The sequence below is a fragment of the Ixodes scapularis genome, unplaced genomic scaffold (assembly GCF_016920785.2).
Source record: "Ixodes scapularis isolate PalLabHiFi unplaced genomic scaffold, ASM1692078v2 PGA_scaffold6__148_contigs__length_123643588, whole genome shotgun sequence".
In the NCBI taxonomy this organism is placed as follows: Eukaryota; Metazoa; Arthropoda; class Arachnida; order Ixodida; family Ixodidae; genus Ixodes; species Ixodes scapularis.
This window is the reverse complement of record NW_024609881.1, coordinates 57,997,283-58,024,228: the sequence shown is the minus strand read 5'-3', so window position 1 is coordinate 58,024,228 and position 26,946 is coordinate 57,997,283. Positions and strand designations below refer to the sequence as shown.

Sequence of the window (26,946 nt, the reverse complement as noted above, 5' to 3'; positions counted from 1 at the left end):
CACAGCACGGAAGCGTCCATCTCTTTTTCGTAACTCAGAAAATTGTTCCCGTTCTCATTTGGGGTGAAATTTCTATTATTTTTGTCAATCTTTCAAACTATCTCGCAACGGTAAGAGGATGGCGACGGCTTCCTTACCGACGCTACCACCATTTCTTCCCACGCCAGGTGCCCCTGCGCAGCCTTGGCTAAGTTGGAAAACGTCGTTTTTCAATTATCTTGAGGCCATAGAGGCAGATGAAAGCTCTCCGAAGCGCAAGCGCGCACTACTGTGGGCGTTGCTTGGCTTGGAAGGCCAACGAATAGTTTCGACATTTCCTTCAACAGTCCCCGCCAGCAGCGCGGCCGTTTCTGAATTTGATGAGCTCGTAGCTGCACTTGATGAGCATTTTGCTGCCAAAGCTAACGTTGTCGTCGAACGCAAGCAATTTCTCACCCGCGTCCAATCACCGGGAGAGAGCGTCCTCGACTACCTTAGCGCACTCAGGCAACTTGGTTATTTTTGTGATTTCGGAGAGTCCCTTGAAAACCGCATCGCGGAAGTCTTTTTGGCCGGTTTAAATTCATCGGAGGTACAAGATCGGGTAATCCGAGAGTCTACGGAAGCTGGACTACCCAGCCTCGAACGTATTGTGCTTCTAGCACAGCAGTTCGAACAGGCGTCTCGAGATTGCGATCGGTACCGCCAATTTCCCTCCAGTTTATCGCGTTCTGGAACGCCGCACGCCGTTCAGGTCGTACAAGGGGTTTTTATTCAGCGTGAACAAGATGGCCGACGATCGAATTCGAGTTTGAACATCCAAGATCAAAATGGAGAGCGGCGGCATGCCATTTCCTGCTCCCCCGCAAATGTTTCCTTCTCGCCGCAACACCAGTCGCGCGAGTCGCGCGCACACACCCGCACTTTCGTGAGCCGAGTACCGCGTGATGCTCCGCCGGGCGCGCGCGCTCTTAGGCACGGGGCAGAGTTATGTCATTTCTGCGGTCGCCGACCCCATCCACGTGAGGAATGTCCTGCTTCAGGAATGTCTTGTTTTTCTTGTGGCAAACTAGGTCATTTTTCAAATGTTTGCCGGAGTTCTCCTCCATCGTCCGCTGCCAGCGATCGTCGTCAGCTGGCCTTTCCGCCGAGACGTGGTCGGGCCGCCGGTCGCCGGTACCAGCGGCTTGGAGTTGGCCGTAACCAGACAACCAGCCATGAAAGCGTGGCATTTTCTGACGAAGAGGAACAGCAGCCGAAAATTTGCACCGTCGGGTCACCGGAAGTCCTTCCAAATGGACGCGCCGACAGTCGCCCACGGAATTTCACCGCTGATGTTCAGGTGAATGGATCTACATTACCATTACTCATTGATACTGGCTCCGAAGTTTCAATACTTTCCGAGAGCATGTTTAACAAGATTAACTCCCAGCAGCAAATCCGGCTAAGGAAACCACCGCGCACTCTTGTGCACTACCTCCGAGGGTCCATTCCAGTCGTGGGATGTTTCCAGACCAAAGTCGGCTTCAAAGAGCGATCCGCCGAGATACTTTTCTACGTTGTTCGCAATGGCCGATCCTTGCTTGGGACAGATGCCGTGCATAAACTTCGTCTCATTTTGTCGGGTGCTCCACTCAAATGTTTCCATGTCAATTCTGCGGACTCTTGCGCAGCCATCCCAGGCCATGTAAAGACGGCCGAAGTTCCGCAGTCCCCAGGTGCGGCGGAGCCCAGTCCTCCGCCGAGTACTTCAAGTGCTCCCTGCAAGCACCCTCTATCATCGTCCACTGTTCACGGCTCTCAGCCATCCACGTCGTCTGAGTACTACTCAAGTAGAGGCGTCTTTGGAGACCAGACTTCAAGGGATCCGTCGACGTCGCGACCGTCTTTGCAACCTTCCTCGGTGAGCGATGCATCGAAGTTACCTTCTGGTTTTGAAGAATTTGAGGATCTTTTTTCTCCTGAATTAGGGTTAGTTAAAAACCAAACACACACAATCACTGTCCGGCACCATGTCCCGCCGGTACAGGCTAAACTTCGCCGCTTGCCGATCACGTTGCGTGATGCCGTCAGTGCAGAAATCCTGAAGCTCGAGCGCCAAGGCGTTATAGAGCGCGTAAACGCATCAGAATGGGTGTCCCCTATTGTAGTAGTTAAGAAGAAAGACGGTGGAATCCGTATGTGTGTCGATCTGCGGGCGCCAAACCAGGCTGTCGTTATTGATTCTTTTCCACTTCCGCACATTGATGAGCTTCTGAACTCCCTCAGTGGAGCTTCCCATTTTTCTAAGTTAGACCTTGCGTCTGCTTATCACCAGGTCCGTCTCGACCCCAAGAGTCGTGACTTAACGGCATTCATTACCCATGAAGGGCTTTTTCGTTTCAAACGAGTTTGTTTCGGTCTGGCGTCTGCACCAGCGGCCTTCCAACAGATCATGTCTAAGATATTAAAACATTGTCCAGGAGTCCAGTTTTATCTGGACGACGTCATTGTCTATGGCTCCTCCCAGAAGGAACATGATAGAAATCTCAGACAAGTCCTCAAATGTATTAGAGAGGCCGGCATGAAGCTAAATAGAAAAGCCGTTTTCAATGTTTCTGAACTGTCATTCCTTGGTCATCGTCTGTCTGCGGAGGGTCTAGCACCCCTTCCGTCGAAGATTGACGCGGTCCTAAATTTTCCAGTTCCATCGGAACCTTCGCAGTTGAAGGCCTTCCTAGGTTTAGTAGAATATTAGAGTAAGTTTGTCCCCCATTGTGCTACTCTGGTAGAACCCCTCCGAAGGCTTCTGCGCAAGGGCGCATCTTTTGTCTGGTCGACCGACGTAGAGGCCAGTTTTCAAAGTGTCAAGTCCTGCCTTCAGCAGGCTCCCATTCTTGCAATGTTCGATCCAAATCTTCCAGTTGTCGTCTCCACAGACGCGTCCAATTACGGACTAGGTGCTGTTCTCCAGCAGCAGCATGGGAGGAAACTAAAGACTGTTGCTTTCGCTTCCCGCTCTCTCTCCGAAGCAGAGCGGAAGTACTCAGCAGGAGAGAAAGAAGCTCTCGCAATCCTCTGGGCTTGCGAGAGATGGCACGTTTATCTTTGGGGTAGACATTTCGAAATTCACACCGATCATCAAGCTCTGGTCACATTAATGTCCACTCAAGGGACAGGTGTCCGTCCACGGCGCATCAGTCGCTGGACGGCTAGACTTTTCAACTACAATTTCACCATGAAGTATCGCAAAGGAAGCGACAATGTAGTTGCCGACGCTCTGTCTCGCCTTCTGGTCTCAGATACCGAAGAAGGCATGGCTTTTGAGGAGGAAGTGGTTTCAATCGTCTGTGCATGCCTCACAGAAAAAGAATTCAAGGAAGAAACTGCAAAAGATCCTGTATTGCCAATTGTCATGACATTTCTTTCCAACACATGGCCTTCAGAGGACAAGTTACCTTCAGAGTTCAAACCATATTTCGTTGTGAGAGACCAGCTATCAGTCACAGATGCATTGTTGTTCCAAGGAGAGAAAATAGTGGTTCCGTCCACTCTCCGCGATCAAGTGATTGATGTAGCTCACGAAACCCATCAAGGTATCTCGCGCACCACCAGTATCATCAAGGAGCTTTACTGGTGGCCGCATTTAAGTCAACATGTCAGGACGAAAGTTCAGAACTGTTCGGTATGTCAGTCGACAGACAAGCCTGCAAAGGCATCTCCAGCACCTCTTCAACCAGTTGAATGTCCCACTCGTCCATGGGTAAAACTTGGTATGGACATTGTTGGACCGTTCGAACGAGCTCCTGCTCAGGAAAGATTTTTTATCACGTTGGTAGATTACCACAGCAAGTGGCCTGAAGTGGCACCAGCCCACAACGTCACGACTGCCACAGTCATAAAGATTTTGAAGTCTGTCTTTGCCCGCGAGGGTTTGCCGCAAGAGATCACGACAGACAATGGTCCACAATTTATTTCAAAGGAGTTCAGCGATTTCTTAAAGACGCATGGCATCAAGCATGCAAAGTCATCCTTCTACCATCCCCAAGCTAACGGGCAGGTAGAGCGATTTAATCGAGTTCTTAAGTCTGTCATTCAGTTGGCACTCGTCCAACATCGTCCGCTTTCTGAAGCCATTACGGAATATCTCAGTGTTTACCGAAGTACTCGCCATGCAGCGACAGGAGAAACACCAGCATTTCTTCTACATGGTCGCACTCACCGAACGCGACTGCACCTCCAAGGGCGAGGGACCCCAGAGTCCACCGTCCCTTCACATGTCATTCAGGAAAAACTTCCTGACAGAGTCAAAGAGTATCAAACAAAGATGAAAAAGTATTCAGATGCCAGGCGAGCAGTTAAGCACCCTGCTTTTGCTCCTGGTCAATCAGTAAAGGTTTTCAAACCCAACATTAGAGGAAAGATGCGAAACAAGTATGATCCACCGCAACGCATACAGGAACAAGTAGGGCCAGCCACATATAGATTAGATGACGGAACCACATGGAACGCAGCCAAAATGACACGTACCACATTGAAACCGCGCCAACGTCAGCCGTTGTGGCTTATGGACGATGACATATTCCCCACTTCAACTAGTGCGGCCCCTGTTGTCGTTCCTGTTTTTGCGGCCCCTGCTGCCGTTTCTGTTTTTGCGGCCCCAGTTGCCGTTCCGGTTCTTGCGGCCCCTGCTGCCGGTCCTGTCCCGGCGGACCCTGTTGCCGCCCATGCTTCTACGGCACCCGGTCCTGGCCATGTAGCTGTGGTGCCTGGCGCTGCCCATGTACCGGAAGTACCCGGTGCCCTTCACGTTCCTGCTCCCGCGGCACCCTGTGCCGTGCAAGGTGCGGTGGTCTTCGGTGGCCTTCCTGCCACCCCAGTCCCCGGTGCCATTCCTGATTCCGGTCTCCAAGCGGCTTTCCGCGCCGCCGTACCAGGCAATCAAGCCAGCAGCCAGCCACCAGTCCCGCTGGCTGCCCCGGCTGCAGTCTTCCAAGAGGCCCCCAGGGTCGCTGCCCAGGAGGGTTCTGAACCTTCCGTTCCTTCAAGTGGTGCCATATTGAGCACCGCATCAAGTTCATCTCAACTGGGACTCGGGTATTGGAGCGAGCTGCCATCATCTAGCTCCGCAACGGTCTCGGCGGAGTCCCTAAACTCCGTGGGACCAGAGGTCGCCACACTTTCCGAGCCTCCAATGGACCATACTTTAACAGAGGGCTCTGGAGATACTCTTGACGTGACATTAGAATCGTCACCAACAGCAAGTGATCGTGATGGATCGGAGCCATCCACCCCTACGACTCCCCAGGCATCTCCATCCGACAATCATCGCCCAAGGCGACAGAGACGTCTGCCGGCACGATTGAGAGACTATGTGTTAGATTTTTGTTCACCCAGTCCCACTACGGGTAGAACATTTGACATTTAGTGTTACTCCCGTATGCAGAATTTTGTTTTATAAGTCTAGTGTTTTTTTGTACACGCTTCAGTCTAACTTAATGTTTCTCGACAAAGAGGAGTGTTCCAGATAACGACTGCACCATTAACATTATTTCCTTTCGTTACTAGATTACCTTCTGTTTATTTTTTTCCCTTATCGTGATTGGTAGGATTTTTGTGTGTGCGTGAACTCTGTATTTTCTTTAAGGAGTAAGCTGTTTTCTTCTCTTCCCTAATAAATTATCCAACATTTATTTTTCTATTAAGGGAGGAGAAGATGTAGTGTGCTGTAAATAATCTAGATGGCGTTTTCAGCTGCATTTGAGATGGTGCCGCGCGCCGCGTGCTTGACAGCGGCACGCGCTGATTGATGTAGATATTGAAAATACAAGCAGTCTTGATCGAAACTCCGAGCTGGCGTGTCGTGTCTTCCTTTACCGGTGTGCCCGCTTGGTCCTCGGCCACCGACCATCTCGCGTCCCACGCGCCACGGCAATGTAAGCCTTTCCAGCATCTCTACAGGCCTTTCGGGGCGCTGTCTTCATCCTAGCTTTCCCTGTCTCTTACCACCCACCCGTAATGGCCCCACGCGACCATTACACAGATCAATTTTAGAATTGTTTTATGAGCAATACAATATGGCGACTTACATCAAACAAACTTTACAGCGTGGATGCGTCTGGATTGAAAAACCATTCACTCACGCTGACGGGAAGCCTGCTCTCTGAAGACCCCACCTGTAGTTCCACTCTACTCTCGTTAATAAGGCAGTCTTGGTGCCTGCTTCGATTATCCGAAAAATATGGTTTCAGATCAATTTTAGAATTGTTTTATGAGCAATACAATATGGCGACTTACATCAAACAAACTTTACAGCGTGGATGCGCCTGGATTGAAAAACCGTTCACTCACGCTCACGGGAAGCCTTCTCTCTGAAGACCCCACCTGTAGTTCCTCTCTACTCTCGTTAATAAGGCAGTCTTGGTGCCTGCTTCAATAATCCGAAAATAATGGTTTAAGATCAATTTCGGAATGGTTTTATCAGGAATACAATATGGCGACTTACATCAAACAAACTTTATAGCATGGATGCGTCTGGATTAAAAAACCATTCACTCACGCTGACGGGAAGCCTGCTCTCTGAAGACCCCACCTGTAGTTCCACTCTACTCTCGTTAATAAGGCAGTCTTGGTGCCTGCTTCGATTATCCGAAAAATATGGTTTCAGATCAATTTTAGAATTGTTTTATGAGCAATACAATATGGCGACTTACATCAAACAAACTTTACAGCGTGGATGCGTCTGGATTGAAAAACCGTTCACTCACGCTCACGGGAAGCCTTCTCTCTGAAGACCCCACCTGTAGTTCCTCTCTACTCTCGTTAATAAGGCAGTCTTGGTGCCTGCTTCAATAATCCGAAAATAATGGTTTCAGATCAATTTCAGAATGGTTTTATCAGGAATACAATATGGCGACTTACATCAAACAAACTTTATAGCCTGGATGCGTCTGGATTGAAAAACCGTTCACTCACGCTGACGGGAAGCCTTCTCTCTGAAGACCCCACCTGTAGTTCCACTCTACTCTCGTTAATAAGGCAGTCTTGGTGCCTGCTTCGATTATCCGAAAAATATGGTTTCAGATCAATTTTAGAATGGTTTTATGAGCAATACAATATGGCGACTTACATCAAACAAACTTTACAGCGTGGATGCGTCTGGATTGAAAAACCGTTCACTCACGCTCACGGGAAGCCTTTTCTCTGAAGACCCCACCTGTAGTTCCTCTCTACTCTCGTTAATAAGGCAGTCTTGGTGCCTGCTTCAATAATCCGAAAATAATGGTTTCAGATCAATTTCAGAATGGTTTTATGAGGAATACAATATGGCGACTTACATCAAACAAACTTTATAGCGTGGATGCGTCTGGATTGAAAAACCGTTCACTCACACTCACGGGAAGCCTTCTCTCTGAAGACCCCACCTGTAGTTCCTCTCTACTCTCGTTAATAAGGCAGTCTTGGTGCCTGCTTCAATAATCCGAAAATAATGGTTTCAGATCAATTTCAGAATGGTTTTATGAGGAATACAATATGGCGACTTACATCAAACAAACTTTATAGCGTGGATGCGTCTGGATTGAAAAACCGTTCACTCACACTCACCTGAAGCCTTCTCTCTGAAGACCCCACCTGTAGTTCCTCTCTACTCTCGTTAATAAGGCAGTCTTGGTGCCTGCTTCAATAATCCGAAAATAATGGTTTCAGATCAATTTCAGAATGGTTTTATGAGGAATACAATATGGCGACTTACATCAAACAAACTTTATAGCGTGGATGCGTCTGGATTGAAAAACCGTTCACTCACACTCACGGGAAGCCTTCTCTCTGAAGACCCCACCTGTAGTTCCTCTCTACTCTCGTTAATAAGGCAGTCTTGGTGCCTGCTTCAATAATCCGAAAATAATGGTTTCAGATCAATTTCAGAATGGTTTTATCAGGAATACAATATGGCGACTTACATCAAACAAACTTTATAGCGTGGATGAGTCTGGATTGAAAAACCGTTCACTCACACTCACGGGAAGCCTTCTCTCTGAAGACCCCACCTGTAGTTCCTCTCTACTCTCGTTAATAAGGCAGTCTTGGTGCCTGCTTCAATAATCCGAAAATAATGGTTTCAGATCAATTTCAGAATGGTTTTATGAGGAATACAATATGGCGACTTACATCAAACAAACTTTATAGCGTGGATGCGTCTGGATTGAAAAACCGTTCACTCACACTCACGGGAAGCCTTCTCTCTGAAGACCCCACCTGTAGTTCCTCTCTACTCTCGTTAATAAGGCAGTCTTGGTGCCTGCTTCAATAATCCGAAAATAATGGTTTCAGATCAATTTCAGAATGGTTTTATGAGGAATACAATATGGCGACTTACATCAAACAAACTTTATAGCGTGGATGCGTCTGGATTGAAAAACCGTTCACTCACACTCACGGGAAGCCTTCTCTCTGAAGACCCCACCTGTAGTTCCTCTCTACTCTCGTTAATAAGGCAGTCTTGGTGCCTGCTTCAATAATCCGAAAATAATGGTTTCAGATCAATTTCAGAATGGTTTTATCAGGAATACAATATGGCGACTTACATCAAACAAACTTTATAGCGTGGATGAGTCTGGATTAAAAAAACATTCACTCACGCTGACGGGAAGCCTGCTCTCTGAAGACCCCACCTGTAGTTCCACTCTACTCTCGTTAATAAGGCAGTCTTGGTGCCTGCTTCGATTATCCGAAAAATATGGTTTCAGATCAATTTTAGAATTGTTTTATGAGCAATACAATATGGCGACTTGCATCAAACAAACTTTATAGCGTGGATGCGTCTGGATTAAAAAACCATTCACTCACGCTGACGGGAAGCCTTCTCTCTGAAGACCCCACCTGTAGTTCCACTCTACTCTCGTTAATAAGGCAGTCTTGGTGCCTGCTTCGATTATCCGAAAAATATGGTTTCAGATTAATTTTAGAATGTTTTCATGAGCAATACAAATGGCGACTTACATCAAACAAACTTTATAGCGTGGATGCGTCTGGATTGAAAAACCATTCACTCACGCTGACGGGAAGCCTTCTCCCTGAAGACCCCACCTGTAGTTCCACTCTACTCTCGTTAATAAGGCAGTCTTGGTGCCTGTTTCGATCATCCGAAAAATATGGTTTCAGATCAATTTTAGAATTGTTTTATGAGCAATACAATATGGCGACTTACTTCAAACAAACTTTATAGCGTGGATGCGTCTGGATTGAAAAACCGTTCACTCACGCTCACGGGAAGCCCTCTCTCTGAAGACCCCACCTGTAGTTCCACTCTACTCTCGTTAATAAGGCAGTCTTGGTGCCTGCTTCGATCATCCGAAAAATATGGTTTCAGATCAATTTTAGAAAGGTTTTATGAGCAATACAATATGGCGACTTACATCAAACAAACTTTATAGCGTGGATGCGTCTGGATTGAAAAATCATTCACTCACGCTGACGGGAAGCCTTCTCCCTGAAGACCCCACCTGTAGTTCCACTCTACCCTCGTCAATAAGGCAGTCTTGGTGCCTGCTTCGATTATCCGAAAAATATGGTTTCAGATCAATTTTAGAATTGTTTTATGAGCAATACAATATGGCGACTTACATCAAACAAACTTTACAGCGTGGATGCGTCTGGATTGAAAAACCGTTCACTCACGCTCACGGGAAGCCTTCTCTCTGAAGACCCCACCTGTAGTTCCTCTCTACTCTCGTTAATAAGGCAGTCTTGGTGCCTGCTTCAATAATCCGAAAATAATGGTTTCAGATCAATTTCAGAATGGTTTTATCAGGAATACAATATGGCGACTTACATCAAACAAACTTTATAGCGTGGATGCGTCTGGATTGAAAGACCGTTCACTCACACTCACGGGGAGCCTTCTCTCTGAAGACCCCACCTGTAGTTCCTCTCTACTCTCGTTAATAAGGCAGTCTTGGTGCCTGCTTCAATAATCCGAAAATAATGGTTTCAGATCAATTTCAGAATGGTTTTATCAGGAATAGAATATGACGACTTACATCAAACAAACTTTATAGCGTGGATGCGTCTGGATTAAAAAACCATTCACTCACGCTGACGGGAAGCCTGCTCTCTGAAGACCCCACCTGTAGTTCCACTCTACTCTCGTTAATAAGGCAGTCTTGGTGCCTGCTTCGATTATCCGAAAAATATGGTTTCAGATCAATTTTAGAATGGTTTTATGAGCAATACAATATGGCGACTTACATCAAACAAACTTTATAGCGTGGATGCGTCTGGATTAAAAAACCATTCACTCACGCTGACGGGAAGCCTTCTCTCTGAAGACCCCACCTGTAGTTCCACTCTACTCTCGTTAATAAGGCAGTCTTGGTGCCTGCTTCGATCATCCGAAAAATATGGTTTCAGATCAATTTTAGAATGGTTTTATGAGCAATACAATATGGCGACTTACATCAGACAAACTTTATAGCGTGGATGCGTCTGGATTGAAAAACCGTTCACACACGCTCACCGGAAGCCCTCTCTCTGAAGACCCCACCCGTAGTTCCACTCTTATCTCGTTAATAAGGCAGTCTTGGTGCCTGCTTCGATCATCCGAAAAATATGGTTTCAGATCAATTTTAGAATGGTTTTATGAGCAATACAATATGGCGACTTACATGAAACAAACTTTATAGCGTGGATGCGTCTGGATTGAAAAACCGTTCACTCACGCTCACGGGGAGCCTTCTCTCTGAAGACCCCACCTGTAGTTCCACTCTACTCTCGTTAATAAGGCAGTCTTGGTGCCTGCTTCGATCATCCGAAAATAATGGTTTCAGATCAATTTTAGAATGGTTTTATGAGCAATACAATATGGCGACTTAGATCAAACAAACTTTATAGCGTGGATGCGTCTGGATTGAAAAACCGTTCACTCACGCTCACGGGGAGACTTCTCTGAAGACCCCACCTGTAGTTCCACTCTACTCTCGTTAATAAGGCAGTCTTGGTGCCTGCTTCGATCATCCGAAAAATATGGTTTCAGATCAATTTTAGAATGGCTTTATGAGCAATACAATATGGCGACTTACATCAAACAAACTTTATAGCGTGGATGCGTCTGGATTGAAAAACCGTTCACACACGCTCACGGGAAGCCCGCTCTCTGAAGACCCCCCCTGTAGTTCCACTCTACTCTCGTTAATAAGGCAGTCTTGGTGCCTGCCTCGATCATCCGAAAAGAATGGTTTCAGATCAATTTTAGAATGGTTTTATTAACAATACAATATGGCGACTTACATCAAACAAACTTTATAGCGTGGATGCGTCTGGATTGAAAAACCGTTCACACACACTCACGGGGAGACTTCTCTCTGAAGACCCCACCTGTAGTTCCACTCTACTCTCGTTAATAAGGCAGTCTTGGTGCCTGCTTCGATCATCCGAAAAATATGGTTTCAGATCAATTTTAGAATGGTTTTATGAGCAATACAATATGGCGACTTACATCAAACAAACTTTATAGCGTGGATGCGTCTGGATTGAAAAACCGTTCACACACGCTCACGGGAAGCCCTCTCTCTGAAGACCCCCCTGTAGTTCCACTCTACTCTCGTTAATAAGGCAGTCTTGGTGCCTGCCTCGATCATCCGAAAAGAATGGTTTCAGATCAATTTTAGAATGGTTTTATGAACAATACAATATGGCGACTTACATCAAACAAACTTTATAGCGTGGATGCGTCTGGATTGAAAAACCGTTCACACACGCTCACGGGAAGCCCTCTCTCTGAAGACCCCACCTGTAGTTCCAATCTACTCTCGTTAATAAGGCAGTCTTGGTGCCTGCTTCGATCATCCGAAAATAATGGTTTCAGATCAATTTTAGAATGGTTTTATGAGCAATACAATATGGCGACTTACATCAAACAAACTTTATAGCGTGGATGCGTCTGGATTGAAAAACCGTTCACACACGCTCACGGGGAGACTTCTCTCTGAAGACCCCACCTGTAGTTCCACTCTACTCTCGTTAATAAGGCAGTCTTGGTGCCTGCTTCGATCATCCGAAAAATATGGTTTCAGATCAATTTTAGAATGGTTTTATGAGCAATACAATATGGCGACTTACATCAAACAAACTTTATAGCGTGGATGTGTCTGGATTGAAAAACCGTTCACACACGCTCACGGGAAGCCCTCTCTCTGAAGACCCCCCCTGTAGTTCCACTCTACTCTCGTTAATAAGGCAGTCTTGGTGCCTGCTTCGATCATCCGAAAATAATGGTTTCAGATCAATTTTAGAATGGTTTTATGAACAATACAATATGGCGACTTACATCAAACAAACTTTATAGCGTGGATGCGTCTGGATTGAAAAACCGTTCACACACGCTCACGGGAAGCCCTCTCTCTGAAGACCCCACCTGTAGTTCCACTCTACTCTCGTTAATAAGGCAGTCTTGGTGCCTGCTTCGATCATCCGAAAATAATGGTTTCAGATCAATTTTAGAATGGTTTTATGAGCAATACAATATGGCGACTTACATCAAACAAACTTTATAGCGTGGATGCGTCTGGATTGAAAAACCGTTCACACACGCTCACGGGAAGCCCTCTCTCTGAAGACCCCCCCTGTAGTTCCACTCTACTCTCGTTAATAAGGCAGTCTTGGTGCCTGCTTCGATCATCCGAAAAGAATGGTTTCAGATCAATTTTAGAATGGTTTTATGAACAATACAATATGGCGACTTACATCAAACAAACTTTATAGCGTGGATGCGTCTGGATTGAAAAACCGTTCACACACGCTCACGGGAAGCCCTCTCTCTGAAGACCCCACCTGTAGTTCCACTCTACTCCCGTTAATAAGGCAGTCTTGGTGCCTGCTTCGATCATCCGAAAATAATGGTTTCAGATCAATTTTAGAATGGTTTTATGAACCATACAATATGGCGACTTACATCAAACAAACTTTATAGCGTGGATGCGTCTGGATTGAAAAACCGTTCACACACGCTCACGGGGAGACTTCTCTCTGAAGACCCCACCTGTAGTTCCACTCTACTCTCGTTAATAAGGCAGTCTTGGTGCCTGCTTCGATCATCCGAAAAATATGGTTTCAGATCAATTTTAGAATGGTTTTATGAGCAATACAATATGGCGACTTACATCAAACAAACTTTATAGCGTGGATGCGTCTGGATTGAAAAACCATTCACTCGCGCTCACGGGGAGCCTTCTCTTTGAAGACCCCACCTGTAGTTCCACTCTACTCTCGTTAATAAGGCAGTCTTGGTGCCTGCTTCGATCATCCGAAAAATATGGTTTCAGATCAATTTTAGAATGGTTTTATGAGCAATACAATATGGCGACTTACATCAAACAAACTTTATAGCGTGGATGCGTCTGGATTGAAAAACCGTTCACTCGCGCTCACGGGGAGCCTTCTCTCTGAAGACCCCACCTGTAGTTCCACTCTACTCTCGTTAATAAGGCAGTCTTGGTGCCTGCTTCGATCATCCGAAAAATATGGTTTCAGATCAATTTTAGAATGGTTTTATGAGCAATACAATATGGCGACTTACATCAAACAAACTTTATAGCGTGGATGCGTCTGGATTGAAAAACCCTTCACTCGCGCTCACGGGGAGCCTTCTCTCTGAAGACCCCACCGGTAGTTCCACTCTACTCTCGTTAATAAGGCAGTCTTGGTGCCTGCTTCGATCATCCGAAAAATATGGTTTCAGAACAATTTTACAATGGTTTTATGAGCAATACAATATGGCGACTTACATCAAACAAACTTTATAGCGTGGATGCGTCTGGATTGAAAAACCATTCACTCGCGCTCACGGGGAGCCTTCTCTCTGAAGACCCCACCTGTAGTTCCACTCTACTCTCGTTAATAAGGCAGTCTTGGTGCCTGCTTCGATCATCCGAAAAATATGGTTTCAGATCAATTTTAGAATGGTTTTATGAGCAATACAATATGGCGACTTACATCAAACAAACTTTATAGCGTGGATGCGTCTGGATTGAAAAACCGTTCACTCGCGCTCACGGGGAGCCTTCTCTCTGAAGACCCCACCTGTAGTTCCACTCTACTCTCGTTAATAAGGCAGTCTTGGTGCCTGCTTCGATCAACCGAAAATAATGGTTTCAGATCAATTTTAGAATGGTTTTATGAGCAATACAATATGGCGACTTACATCAAACAAACTTTAGAGCGTGGATGCGTCTGGATGGAAAAACCATTCACTCGCGCTCACGGGGAGCCTTCTCTCTGAAGACCCCACCTGTAGTTCCACTCTACTCTCGTTAATAAGGCAGTCTTGGTGCCTGCTTCGATCATCCGAAAATAATGGTTTCAGATCAATTTTAGAATGGTTTTATGAACAATACAATATGGCGACTTACATCAAACAAACTTTATAGCGTGGATGCGTCTGGATTGAAAAACCATTCACTCGCGCTCACGGGGAGCCTTCTCTCTGAAGACCCCACCTGTAGTTCCACTCTACTCTCGTTAATAAGGCAGTCTTGGTGCCTGCTTCGATCATCCGAAAAATATGGTTTCAGATCAATTTTAGAATGGTTTTATGAGCAATACAATATGGCGACTTACATCAAACAAACTTTATAGCGTGGATGCGTCTGGATTGAAAAACCGTTCACTCGCGCTCACGGGGAGCCTTCTCTCTGAAGACCCCACCTGTAGTTCCACTCTACTCTCGTTAATAGAGAGTTTTAGTAGATCGTTCCTATAACGATACCCTATAACGATACGATAACCATACGATACCGATACACAGAACAGGAATGAGCGTTTAGTAGACCGTTTTGAAGACGATACATCCGATACGGTCACTTAAGGCGCTGGGGCACTCCCTAGTGGAAACGATTTGCAATTTCCAAAACGAAAAATAACGAAATAAAAGAAAGATGTTTCACTGAAGGAAAATTAACAGTTCTTACATTTAATAGAATTAAGAAAAACATCAATTAAGTTTTATAATTTGCAGAAATTAGAGAAATGCAGCAGCAAGCTACATCTAGCCAACTAAAGACATGCCAATTTAGCCATAGAAAGCACGGGTGGCACGGGCGTGAGCGAGTCGAGCGAGTGACCAACCTGAGCCGTGGCGACGTGTGTTTTCGAGGATCCCTTGGCCTTAGCTGTTTTGAGGTGGGACGAAATGGAAGAACTCTCCTTTCTGGATATGGAGTACCCCGTTCCGCGGAGGTTTAGGTCCGGGCGAGGCTACTTGGATGTGCTGAACATAGATAGTGAAGCTTTCCGCCATCAGTTTCGTTTTGAGCAGATGGACTTAATGGAGCTGTGTAGCGCGCTGCGAGTCCCTCATACAATTAGGACGGCCCAGAACGTCGCCATCCCCGGGCAGGAAGCTCTGTGTATTCTTCTGCGGAGACTCTCCTACCCCAACCGCCTCTGCGACCTGGAAGGCATGTTTGGCCGCCACTCTTCGACACTTTCGAGTGCGACGACCGTGGTGCTAAACCATTTGACGTCCACGTTCGGGCAGCTGACCGCGGATCTGTCAGCTCACACGTGGTTGAACCGTGCAAGCTTGGACGAGTTCTCCGAGGTAAGCATATTGTAAAGTTAAATTAAAAACACAAAAAAGAAAAAAAAATGCAAGTGCGTTGTTGATTTTGCTTTTGCAGGCGGTCCGCGCGAAGGGGGCACCTCTTCAGAATTGCTGGGGTTTCGTTGATGGAACGGCCCGCCCCATCTGCCGACCCACGGAGGACCAGCGGCTTTATTTCTCTGGCCACAAGCGTGTGCACGCCATCAAGTACCAGGGCGTCATGTGTGCCAACGGCATCATCGTGGAGATGAATGGCCCTTACCCGGGACACCGACACGACGCCGGTAAGTCAATAGCAAAAACTCGGAAATCGTAACCTACAGGTTCTTGGAAGAAGCGCTCATAAATAGAGGAACAGCCTCTATCACAGCCAAAATAAGTTGAAACGCCACAGGCAAGACCCGTGCTGCTATCAAGGCAGCCTGTGGAATTGTTCTGCAAACTGTGATGGGCGCCGTGGCCAACACAGAGTTCCTTCTACACTGGCGGCTCACCTCTATATTTCCGTGTCGTCTGCTATTGAGCAAATGGTTGCGACATTTCTTCCTTTCGCCAAACCTCAAAACCCACGCACGATGCAGAATAAATCTTTATTGCAGATCTTGTCGAAAGACTGTGCTTATGATAACACAATAATTGGTAAACGATTTAGTGCCCGAAACACATAGATCGCACCTACAGGAATGTGGTTCGACCTCAGGGTACACCACGTAAAGGGCGTTTTCGTGTTTCAAGGGACAGGGACCGCCAGCTTGCCAGAGCTGTATCGGTGAATAGACCTTTTTCAAAGCACGATGCTGCTGTCCACAGCACCGGGGAGGCGACAGCAAAGTAAGGCGAGCAACTGTGCTATACCTCTTGCTCTCTTCAGTGTCGGGGGGGGCAGGCAATGAGGGATTTTTGCAAAAAGCCTATTCCTTCCAATTGGAGTGGGAGCTTCAAGATGACCCGACCATCGAGGCATCCATTTGAACAGAACTGCTGTTTCATAGGCAGAGAACACAGAAGTTCAGGGTGGCACAACGAGCGCAGAAAGGGGTATGTCTTGGCCTCATCGTGCATCACAGTTTGCAGAACAGTGCGGCAGGCGGCTTGGAAAGTACTGCCTGCCTCACATCCTGGCTTTTCAGCTCATCTTGGCCGCAATAGTACAGAAGAAATACTATTTCATGCTTAAATGCTGAAAGTCAAGCTGGTGTTCTTCGGACAGGGAGTTAAACTCTTAAACTGGGGTGGAAAAATAATGTGACAGTACGAAGGGAGGCAAACACTTGTCCCATTGCTTTTTTGTTAAAGGGCGTTGTTGTATAAGCTTGGGACTGTGGAATAAAAGAAGACAAAGCTGAGAATGGATCAGGAATGGCAGTCCTTTACTCCTATCCTAACATGTCAGTTATGACTACTGCAGTAGACCTATTGCCACTGAATGCAGCACTTACCCTTGCGTGGTTACTTGTTTCATTAGGCTGCTTGCCAGAGTTGCGGATAGTTTTCCAGCGTGTTCGATCGTGCAGACGAGAGCCTGCATGCGAGCTGCCAGCTTGGCAGCTCACAAGATCATCGGGCATTCCAGTAAACCAATGTTTCGGTAACCATTAGCCCAGTTATTGAACACATGATGGCAGCAGTCACAGTCGCTGACGCAGTGCAAGACACTGGCCGAACAAGGGCAGCAAGCTAAAACGATGTCAAGCTGGTAACCTAAGACTGTGCCTAACTGCCGTGGTGGGAATGATTTGTCCGCAGAAGTAAAAGTTGAGGGCTTTATGTGCCAAAGTAACGACGGGCGACTGGCACGCACCAGTGGAGGATTAATTTATACCTCCTGGGTATCTCGATGTGCAACAAAAAGCTCGGTTACGACGGCACCTTCTCTGTAATAAGCCTCTATCAGAGTGCTAGCCGCCTCGGTGGCTCCGAGGCGAGAGCGCTGTCCTACGGATCCCCATGTCGCGGGTTCGAATCCCGGCCGAGGTGCCCGCAATCTGACGGAGGCTTATTGCAGAGGAGGCGCCGTGTAACCGAGCTTTCGGTTGCACGTCAAAAGATCCCCAGGTGGTCCAAATAAATCCTTAGTCCTCCGCTGGGGCGTGCCAGATACCCGTCGTTGGTTTGGCACGTAAAACCCCCAAATTTGACTGTTCCATCAGAGTGCTGGCACCTCGGCGGGGATTCGAACCCGCCACCTGAGGATCCGTAGGCCGACGCTTTGCCTCGACCGAGGCGGCTGATGCGTCCACAGCTCTGATGTAAATCCCTTCGCGTTTGAAATGCCAACAAATTTGTATGTTTTCAAACTGGAACATTAAACAAGGTGGCTGTGGCAGTGGCAACAGTACCCTCTGACCTCTAAATTGGCAAAGCCAAACAAGGTCACACAAATCAATGTTTTGCTCTATGCAGTGAGGAAAGGGCGTGTAGATCTTTGTGGCTTATCGACGTGCAGGTGGTGATTGTCACTATATGCTACTCAGTGTTTTATCGTTGTGTCTCGTCTGACTCCTTTTTCAGGTATCCTGCGGCTGAGCGGCCTTTATGAAAGGCTTGAGGACCTCGTGCAGGGCAGCGTATGCACGATCTACGGTGACCCTGCCTATCCTTTGCGGCCTTTGTTGCAGAAACCATTCATGGGTGCTAGCTTGACTGCCGCAGAGCAGAACTTTAACAAAAAAATGAGCAGCGTGAGGCAAGCAGTAGAATGGGGCTTTGGGAAAGTGTCAACTCTCTTCGCTTTTGTAGATTTAAAAAAAAATCAGAAGCACAGGCTGCAGCGCGTGAGCGATATGTATCAGGCTGCAGCACTGTTAACAAACTGCCACACGTGCCTGTATGGCAGCCAAACCTCCACGTACTTTCAGCTGTCTCCGCCGACGCTGGATGAATATCTTTCACCTCGTTATTGACTTCGTATAATTTGAATTCTTTTTGTGCAATCTTTTTTTTGTCCGAGTGCCTATAGTCTGTTGCATGTTGCAACACGAGAGGGTAGGGCGAGGGAAAGGGAGGCCAGGGAGGAGGAAGTAGACGGAACCCTGGAGAGGAGTGGGGGAAACCTCCTCCTCTAGCGTTTCATCTGCTTCCTCCTCCTTTGTCTTTCTTTTTCTCGCCCTACCTTCTTAGTTGCAACAGACCATAGCATTTTTTATGACTATTTATTCCACGGGATGACTTTTGTGCAATTGTCTGGTTGCTTACCTGCTGCATTTCTTTTATCTGCCTCTTGTGTTCTTTTCAAAGCAGCAACCGTGTTCCTATATTGTTTTAGTTTTGTGAACGATACAGGTTTATATGTTAAGTATATGCTATTTCTGTTATTCGTCAAGCGCCTTCAGCTTGACATAAATTTTATCAGCGTGGTGATTTTCAAGTGTCTTATGTTATTGCTTTGCCAGTCATTGCCAACATAGCATTTGCTGTCTGTTCAATATTACACTCAAAATATTTCTTTGTATAGTAAATCGAACGGGCCTACCCCTGCCGTTTTTTTTTCAACTACATTGTTTAATGAAATGAAAGATTTATTGCATTATGTATTATGATGTCATACCACTTGTTCACACTTAACTTTACTTGTTAATTTGACCATTCACTACTTTAAGGTAATGTTCTTGCAGTTGGAGACGAAGCCTCCTCTCCTCTGCTCCAGCCTCCTGTAGCACATAAAATTTTTCTCTTTCAAACGCTAAGCGATTTTCGCTTAAGGTCACCTGGCGCTCTTCAATGGCCAGGCGCCTCTCCATCTGGCGCTCCTCCATGGCGAGACGCCTTTCCTCAAGAGCGATCTCTAGTTTTTTTATGCTGCGGTCCTCTTCTGCTCTCTTCTCCAGCGATGCAAGGTGCTCCCTGTACCGCTTCTGCCTGGTTGCTGGAAAAATACAACAAAGGAAACAATGCACACAGCATCAAATAAACAACTTTTTAAAAATTTTTCTTAGTGTGTAGGTTGACAATTGATTGAATGTTTATTTTATTGGACCTGGCAATTCAATGAAGGTACTGCACAAAAAATACTGGGTAATTCATGTGTGTTCAAACAGTGACTGAGATATGTCTGTCTGGTAAGCAAAAAATAACAAATGTAAATCACAGCCCAAGACTTCTAGAGCAGATTTGGAGAATTTCTACAAATGGGGTTATGTGTATCCTCTTTCAAAAGTTTAACGTATGCTTGAAGCATCTACTGAAAGATGGCAGTGCTTACCCTGTCCGCCCCAAGTCCTAGGTCGTGCGACAGAAGTAACCGGCACACGAGCCTGGACTGGTGGCAAGGGGGGTTGGACCAACGGCACAGGGGTCGGAACCGGCGGCACAGGGGCTGGGGCCAGCTCCACAACTTGGTCTGTGTTGCCTGGTTGCCAGGCGTCGGCGTCCTCCACGCCGTTCATTATGTCAGCAAAGATAGACTGGCAGTTCTCAGAACCTGTAAATAGAGTATTCCATAAATATTTGTGGTGTATCATGACACACGCTGTGGAGCTGGGCATTGAAAATGTATGAAAAATACAACGCAGGTATGATGGAGTCAGATCTTCAAAAGACCATTCCAAAATATGTAGTGCCTCTTATCGTTTCCTCGACACATCACGACACTCCGATGTGCGGCGCGTGAGGGAAAATGTTCCATGAATAGAAGAAGCTGTTCATGCCGGCTTAGCATTATGCATTTTCTGAATGCCTGAAACATTAATGTATGTTTAGAACATACATTAATGTATGTTTAGAACATACCTAATCAGAACTCGGCAGTTTACTCAAAGCTGTGCTCTGGGAACTACAGATGTACCCAAGTAAATTACACTTTTACTTGAGAGCAGCAGACCATGTAAGTCGTCCTCAGTAGGCTATTCGATGGGAACTCGCGAGTAGCCTAATATCAGTCGTAGACAAACGCGATTGATGGAGCGGTCATGACGACCTGACTTTCCTAACCAGGTGGGGTTCATGACGCACGTGTCATACTTACTAGACTGCCCTGCCACTGCATTATGATTGACCGGTCTGTACTCGGCTGCAGCCGCAACAACTCGCGCTGTAGTGGCAGCATCGCGAGCAGCCCGATTTGTCGCCGGCCTGGTTGTGGTGGCTGTGGCACGTTCCCGCGGTTCCAGCGCAGCGGTGGAGGTGGTGGTGGCACCTTGCTCGGTGGCTGTCGCCTTCCTGAGCACTGGCTTAACCTTGTAACAAAATTCACAGGCCAGGTCAGCAACATCCTGCAGCAGCTGCTCTTTTTCGGTGTACTGCTCTTCCGTTCCGGATCTAAGGGTTTCAGCGGGAGAGCGGTATCAACAAGTGCGCCTGTCTTCCTCAAGCGTAGATCTGTTATTTCAGTCAACGAACATGAGTACATCTCCGTGTCGGGAAAGCTGCAACGCGAACTCGGTAGTTTGAAAACGCGCTTTCCTACGCGAAATGTCTAGCGGCACAGGCATGTGCGTTTCCAAACAACAAGCTCGCGCTAGCTCGCAGTTGCGCTAGCTGTTGGACAGGGTATGACAGTATGCTAAAACTAAGTGCCTCAATGTCCTTCTGTTTAGGGTGATGCCATCGTTGGTAGTACCCGATGCCGACAGCACGCGCTCACAGGAAAAATACAAAGAAATCGCAGGAAACAAAATGTCGCCGTAGCACAGTGAGCACCACGAGCGCGTGCAGGGACATGCACTTTCACGCGCTTCAGAACAAAAAAAAAAAAATAAGCGTTCGAAACAAAATGACCAGATGTCATCACGCCAAGCAAAGCGCACATGAAGGCACCCCAGCTAAAACGCTTCTGAACTTTCAAACGGGACTCAAAAACGACTTACTTTCTCAAGTTTGTGCGGTCGTCTCGCTTGAACAGACCGAGCAGCAGGTCGCAGCGGTCTCTCACTCCGCGAACACTGAAGTTCCTCCCCAGTGCTTCATTTAGGTTCGCGGCCACTGTATCCCACCGTGAAGAATTCACAAACGGATTCACCGCAAGCACTTCCCTTAAAAGGAGGATATCCTCGATGATCGTGAATCGTTTTCGACCCGCTTGGGCAGAAAGAGGCTCGAGTGGAGCGGCCATGATCGTTCAGCTTTTGCCGGATCTCGTCAACTCTCGCGATGCACGAGAGTGCGCGCGATATTTCCCGATATTCCCGATACCTGCGCCCGAAACACCCGATACTCTAGCGCATGCGTGATGGCTCCGGCGCAGTATCGGGTATCGTTATCGGAGTGAGAAACGATCTACTAAAACTCTCTAATAAGGCAGTCTTGGTGCCTGCTTCGATCAACCGAAAATAATGGTTTCAGATCAATTTTAGAATGGTTTTATGAGCAATACAATATGGCGACTTACATCAAACAAACTTTAGAGCGTGGATGCGTCTGGATGGAAAAACCATTCACTCGCGCTCACGGGGAGCCTTCTCTCTGAAGACCCCACCTGTAGTTCCACTCTACTCTCGTTAATAAGGCAGTCTTGGTGCCTGCTTCGATCGTCCGAAAAATATGGTTTCAGATCAATTTTAGAATGGTTTTATGAGCAATACGATATGGCGACTTACATCAAACAAACTTTATAGCGTGGATGCGTCTGGATTGAAAAACCGTTCACTCACGCTCACGGGAAGCCCTCTCTCTGAAGACCCCACCTGTAGTTCCTCTCTACTCTCGTTAATAAGGCAGTCTTGGTGCCTGCTTCGATCATCCGAAAATAATGGTTTCAGATCAATTTTAGAATGGTTTTATGAGCAATACAATATGGCGACTTACATCAAACAAACTTTATAGCGTGGATGCGTCTGGATTGAAAAACCGTTCACTCACGCTCACGGGAAGCCCTCTCTCTGAAGACCCCACCTGTAGTTCCACTCTACTCTCGTTAATAAGGCAGTCTTGGTGCCTGCTTCGATCATCCGAAAATAATGGTTTCAGATCAATTTTAGAATGGTTTTATGAGCAATACAAAATGGCGACTTACATCAAACAAACTTTATAGCGTGGATGCGTCTGGATGGAAAAACCATTCACTCGCGCTCACGGGGAGCCTTCTCTCTGAAGACCCCACCTGTAGTTCCACTCTACTCTCGTTAATAAGGCAGTCTTGGTGCCTGCTTCGATCATCCGAAAATAATGGTTTCAGATCAATTTTAGAATGGTTTTATGAGCAATACAAAATGGCGACTTACATCAAACAAACTTTATAGCGTGGATGCGTCTGGATGGAAAAACCATTCACTCGCGCTCACGGGGAGCCTTCTCTCTGAAGACCCCACCTGTAGTTCCACTCTACTCTCGTTAATAAGGCAGTCTTGGTGCCTGCTTCGATCATCCGAAAAATATGGTTTCAGATCAATTTTAGAATGGTTTTATGAGCAATACAATATGGCGACTTACATCAAACAAACTTTATAGCGTGGATGCGTCTGGATGGAAAAACCATTCACTCGCGCTCACGGGGAGCCTTCTCTCTGAAGACCCCACCTGTAGTTCCACTCTACTCTCGTTAATAAGGCAGTCTTGGTGCCTGCTTCGATCATCCGAAAAATATGGTTTCAGATCAATTTTAGAATGGTTTTATGAGCAATACAATATGGCGACTTACATCAAACAAACTTTATAGCGTGGATGCGTCTGGATTCTAAAACCGTTCACTCACGCTCACGGGAAGCCTTCTCTCTGAAGACCCCACCTGTAGTTCCTCTCTACTCTCGTTAATAAGGCAGTCTTGGTGCCTGCTTCGATCATCCGAAAATAATGGTTTCAGATCAATTTTAGAATGGTTTTATGAGCAATACAATATGGCGACTTACATCAAACAAACTTTATAGCGTGGATGCGTCTGGATTGAAAAACCGTTCACTCACGCTCACGGGAAGCCCTCTCTCTGAAGACCCCACCTGTAGTTCCACTCTACTCTCGTTAATAAGGCAGTCTTGGTGCCTGCTTCGATCATCCGAAAAATATGGTTTCAGATCAATTTTAGAATGGTTTTATGAGCAATACAATATGGCGACTTACATCAAACAAACTTTATAGCGTGGATGCGTCTGGATGGAAAAACCATTCACTCGCGCTCACGGGGAGCCTTCTCTCTGAAGACCCCACCTGTAGTTCCACTCTACTCTCGTTAATAAGGCAGTCTTGGTGCCTGCTTCGATCATCCGAAAAATATGGTTTCAGATCAATTTTAGAATGGTTTTATGAGCAATACAATATGGCGACTTACATCAAACAAACTTTATAGCGTGAATGCGTCTGGATTCTAAAACCGTTCACTCACGCTCACGGGAAGCCTTCTCTCTGAAGACCCCACCTGTAGTTCCTCTCTACTCTCGTTAATAAGGCAGTCTTGGTGCCTGCTTCGATCATCCGAAAAATATGGTTTCAGATCAATTTTAGAATGGTTTTATGAGCAATACAATATGGCGACTTACATCAAACAAACTTTATAGCGTGGATGCGTCTGGATGGAAAAACCATTCACTCGCGCTCACGGGGAGCCTTCTCTCTGAAGACCCCACCTGTAGTTCCACTCTACTCTCGTTAATAAGGCAGTCTTGGTGCCTGCTTCGATCATCCGAAAAATATGGTTTCAGATCAATTTTAGAATGGTTTTATGAGCAATACAATATGGCGACTTACATCAAACAAACTTTATAGCGTGGATGCGTCTGGATGGAAAAACCATTCACTCGCGCTCACGGGGAGCCTTCTCTCTGAAGACCCCACCTGTAGTTCCACTCTACTCTCGTTAATAAGGCAGTCTTGGTGCCTGCTTCGATCATCCGAAAAATATGGTTTCAGATCAATTTTAGAATGGTTTTATGAGCAATACAATATGGCGACTTACATCAAACAAACTTTATAGCGTGGATGCGTCTGGATGGAAAAACCATTCACTCGCGCTCACGGGGAGCCTTCTCTCTGAAGACCCCACCTGTAGTTCCACTCTACTCTCGTTAATAAGGCAGTCTTGGTGCCTGCTTCGATCATCCGAAAAATATGGTTTCAGATCAATTTTAGAATGGTTTTATGAGCAATACAATATGGCGACTTACATCAAACAAACTTTATAGCGTGGATGCGTCTGGATGGAAAAACCATTCACTCGCGCTCACGGGGAGCCTTCTCTCTGAAGACCCCACCTGTAGTTCCACTCTACTCTCGTTAATAAGGCAGTCTTGGTGCCTACTTCGATCATCCGAAAAATATGGTTTCAGATCAATTTTAGAATGGTTTTATGAGCAATACAATATGGCGACTTACATCAAACAAACTTTATAGCGTGAATGCGTCTGGATTCTAAAACCGTTCACTCACGCTCGCGGGAAGCCTTCTCTCTGAAGACCCCACCTGTAGTTCCTCTCTACTCTCGTTAATAAGGCAGTCTTGGTGCCTGCTTCGATAATCTGAAAATAATGGTTTCAGATCAATTTTAGAATGGTTTTATGAGCAATACAATATGGCGACTTACATCAAACAAACTTTATAGCGTGGATGCGTCTGGATTGAAAAACCGTTCACTCACACTCACGGGGAGCCTTCTCTCTGAAGACCCCACCTGTAGTTCCTCTCTACTCTCGTTAATAAGGCAGTCTTGGTGCCTGCTTCAATAATCCGAAAATAATGGTTTCAGATCAATTTCAGAATGGTTTTATCAGGAATACAATATGGCGACTTACATCAAACAAACTTTATAGCGTGGATGCGTCTGGATTAAAAAACCATTCACTCACGCTGACGGGAAGCCTGCTCTCTGAAGACCCCACCTGTAGTTCCACTCTACTCTCGTTAATAAGGCAGTCTTGGTGCCTGCTTCGATCATCCGAAAATAATGGTTTCAGATCAATTTTAGAATGGTTTTATCAGGAATACAATATGACGACTTACATCAAACAAACTTTATAGCGTGGATGCGTCTGGATTAAAAATCCATTCACTCACGCTGACGGGAAGCCTGCTCTCTGAAGACCCCACCTGTAGTTCCACTCTACTCTCGTTAATAAGGCAGTCTTGGTGCCTGCTTCGATCATCCGAAAATAATGGTTTCAGATCAATTTTAGAATGGTTTTATGAGCAATACAATATGGCGACTTACATCAAACAAACTTTATAGCGTGGATGCGTCTGGATTGAAAAACCGTTCACACACGCTCACGGGAAGCCCTCTCTCTGAAGACCCCACCTGTAGTTCCACTCTACTCTCGTTAATAAGGCAGTCTCGGTTCCTGCTTCGATCATCCGAAAAATATGGTTTCAGATCAATTTTAGAATGGTTTTATGAGCAATACAATATGGCGACTTACATCAAACAAACTTTATAGCGTGGATTAGGGGTGTCGCGAACAGGCCGCGGTTCGAGTTCGACTAGGTTCTACTTTTTCGAACTTTTAGTGGAAAGTCCGACGAACCTTTTGTTGAGGTTCGACTCGTGTGCGCATGCGCGACAGGCTGGCCAGTTGGCTTCGGATTGGATGGTAATGGCTAAGCGATGAATTAAGTGCAGCTCTGATTAGCTATTTCAGTCAGTACAGTACTAAAAATTAAGTTATTAACTTCTTCAGTGATTAGAATTAGTTTCTTTTAATTGCAGCTGTTCACAAAATAAAATAAACCTTTGCATTAAAAAAAAATCTCCAAACCTAGACATGCTTGTATCAAGGTCTGGCCACACTGTCCACAAGGTCGAACCGGTCGATTCTGGTGAAAAGTTCGAAGGTTCGTCGAACCGGTTCCACCCGGTCAAACCTAGAAAGTTCGACCAAAAATTCTGGTTCGACAAAAGTTCGCGACACCCCTATCCGTAACAAAGCGAGGAGAATCGGGGCTTTGGATTGGCTTGACCGAATATCCGCCTGGGATTGTTTGAAGCAGTTTACAGGAGCACATCTAGATGGCGCTACAAGTCTTTACGGTTTAGGGTTCCTCAATGCGCGCGCGCTCCGCTGGAGGGTGAGGACAACTGCGTCGTCTGCTACGACGGCCGCCATTACGGCGCCCACCCCGACGGACGGCTTGCGTAGAGCGTGAAGCCGCTTGCGGCGGGGGCAATATTCACAAAGGAGCGCACATTCACAAGCTTGTTTTAAGGATTTTAAACAAAAAGTAATGTTGCTGCTGAAATGTTTATTACGAAAGCAAGAACAGAACCGAAAGGTTGCGAAAAGTTATGCACAGCGTCGCTTGTAAAGGAACTACGATTTTTTTTTTAACTACTCGCGAGTTAGCGCTGAAACTCCTGTTCATGTTGCACTTCAGTTGTTTTTTTTTTTTTAGCTCCACACTATGATCAAAAATATTTTAATATGCAACATGACAAACCTTAGCCTTCAAACATTAGGCTAGAAAGGTCATGTTGACGAAGACAACGAATCACTGTGTTGGCAAAGGACACGAGTTATATGAGTCCTCGTATTGCC

The 26,946-nt window shown here is 46.3% G+C and overlaps 2 protein-coding genes across 2 annotated transcripts; both read left to right on the top strand.

Moving 5' to 3' along the window:
• The first annotated feature begins 118 nt into the window (after positions 1 to 118).
• On the top strand, positions 119 to 1,670 carry LOC120848637. Its single transcript, XM_040220649.1, has 2 exons — positions 119 to 1,321; positions 1,476 to 1,670. The coding sequence occupies exons 1-2, from the start codon at positions 119 to 121 to the stop codon at positions 1,668 to 1,670; spliced, it is 1,398 nt and encodes a 465-aa protein (XP_040076583.1).
• A 2,807-nt stretch (positions 1,671 to 4,477) lies between these two features.
• Positions 4,478 to 16,028, top strand: LOC115314889. Its single transcript, XM_040220648.3, has 3 exons — positions 4,478 to 4,802; positions 15,084 to 15,553; positions 15,633 to 16,028. The coding sequence occupies exons 1-3, from the start codon at positions 4,478 to 4,480 to the stop codon at positions 15,870 to 15,872; spliced, it is 1,035 nt and encodes a 344-aa protein (XP_040076582.3). The 3' UTR covers positions 15,873 to 16,028.
• Positions 16,029 to 26,946: the final 10,918 nt, after the last annotated feature.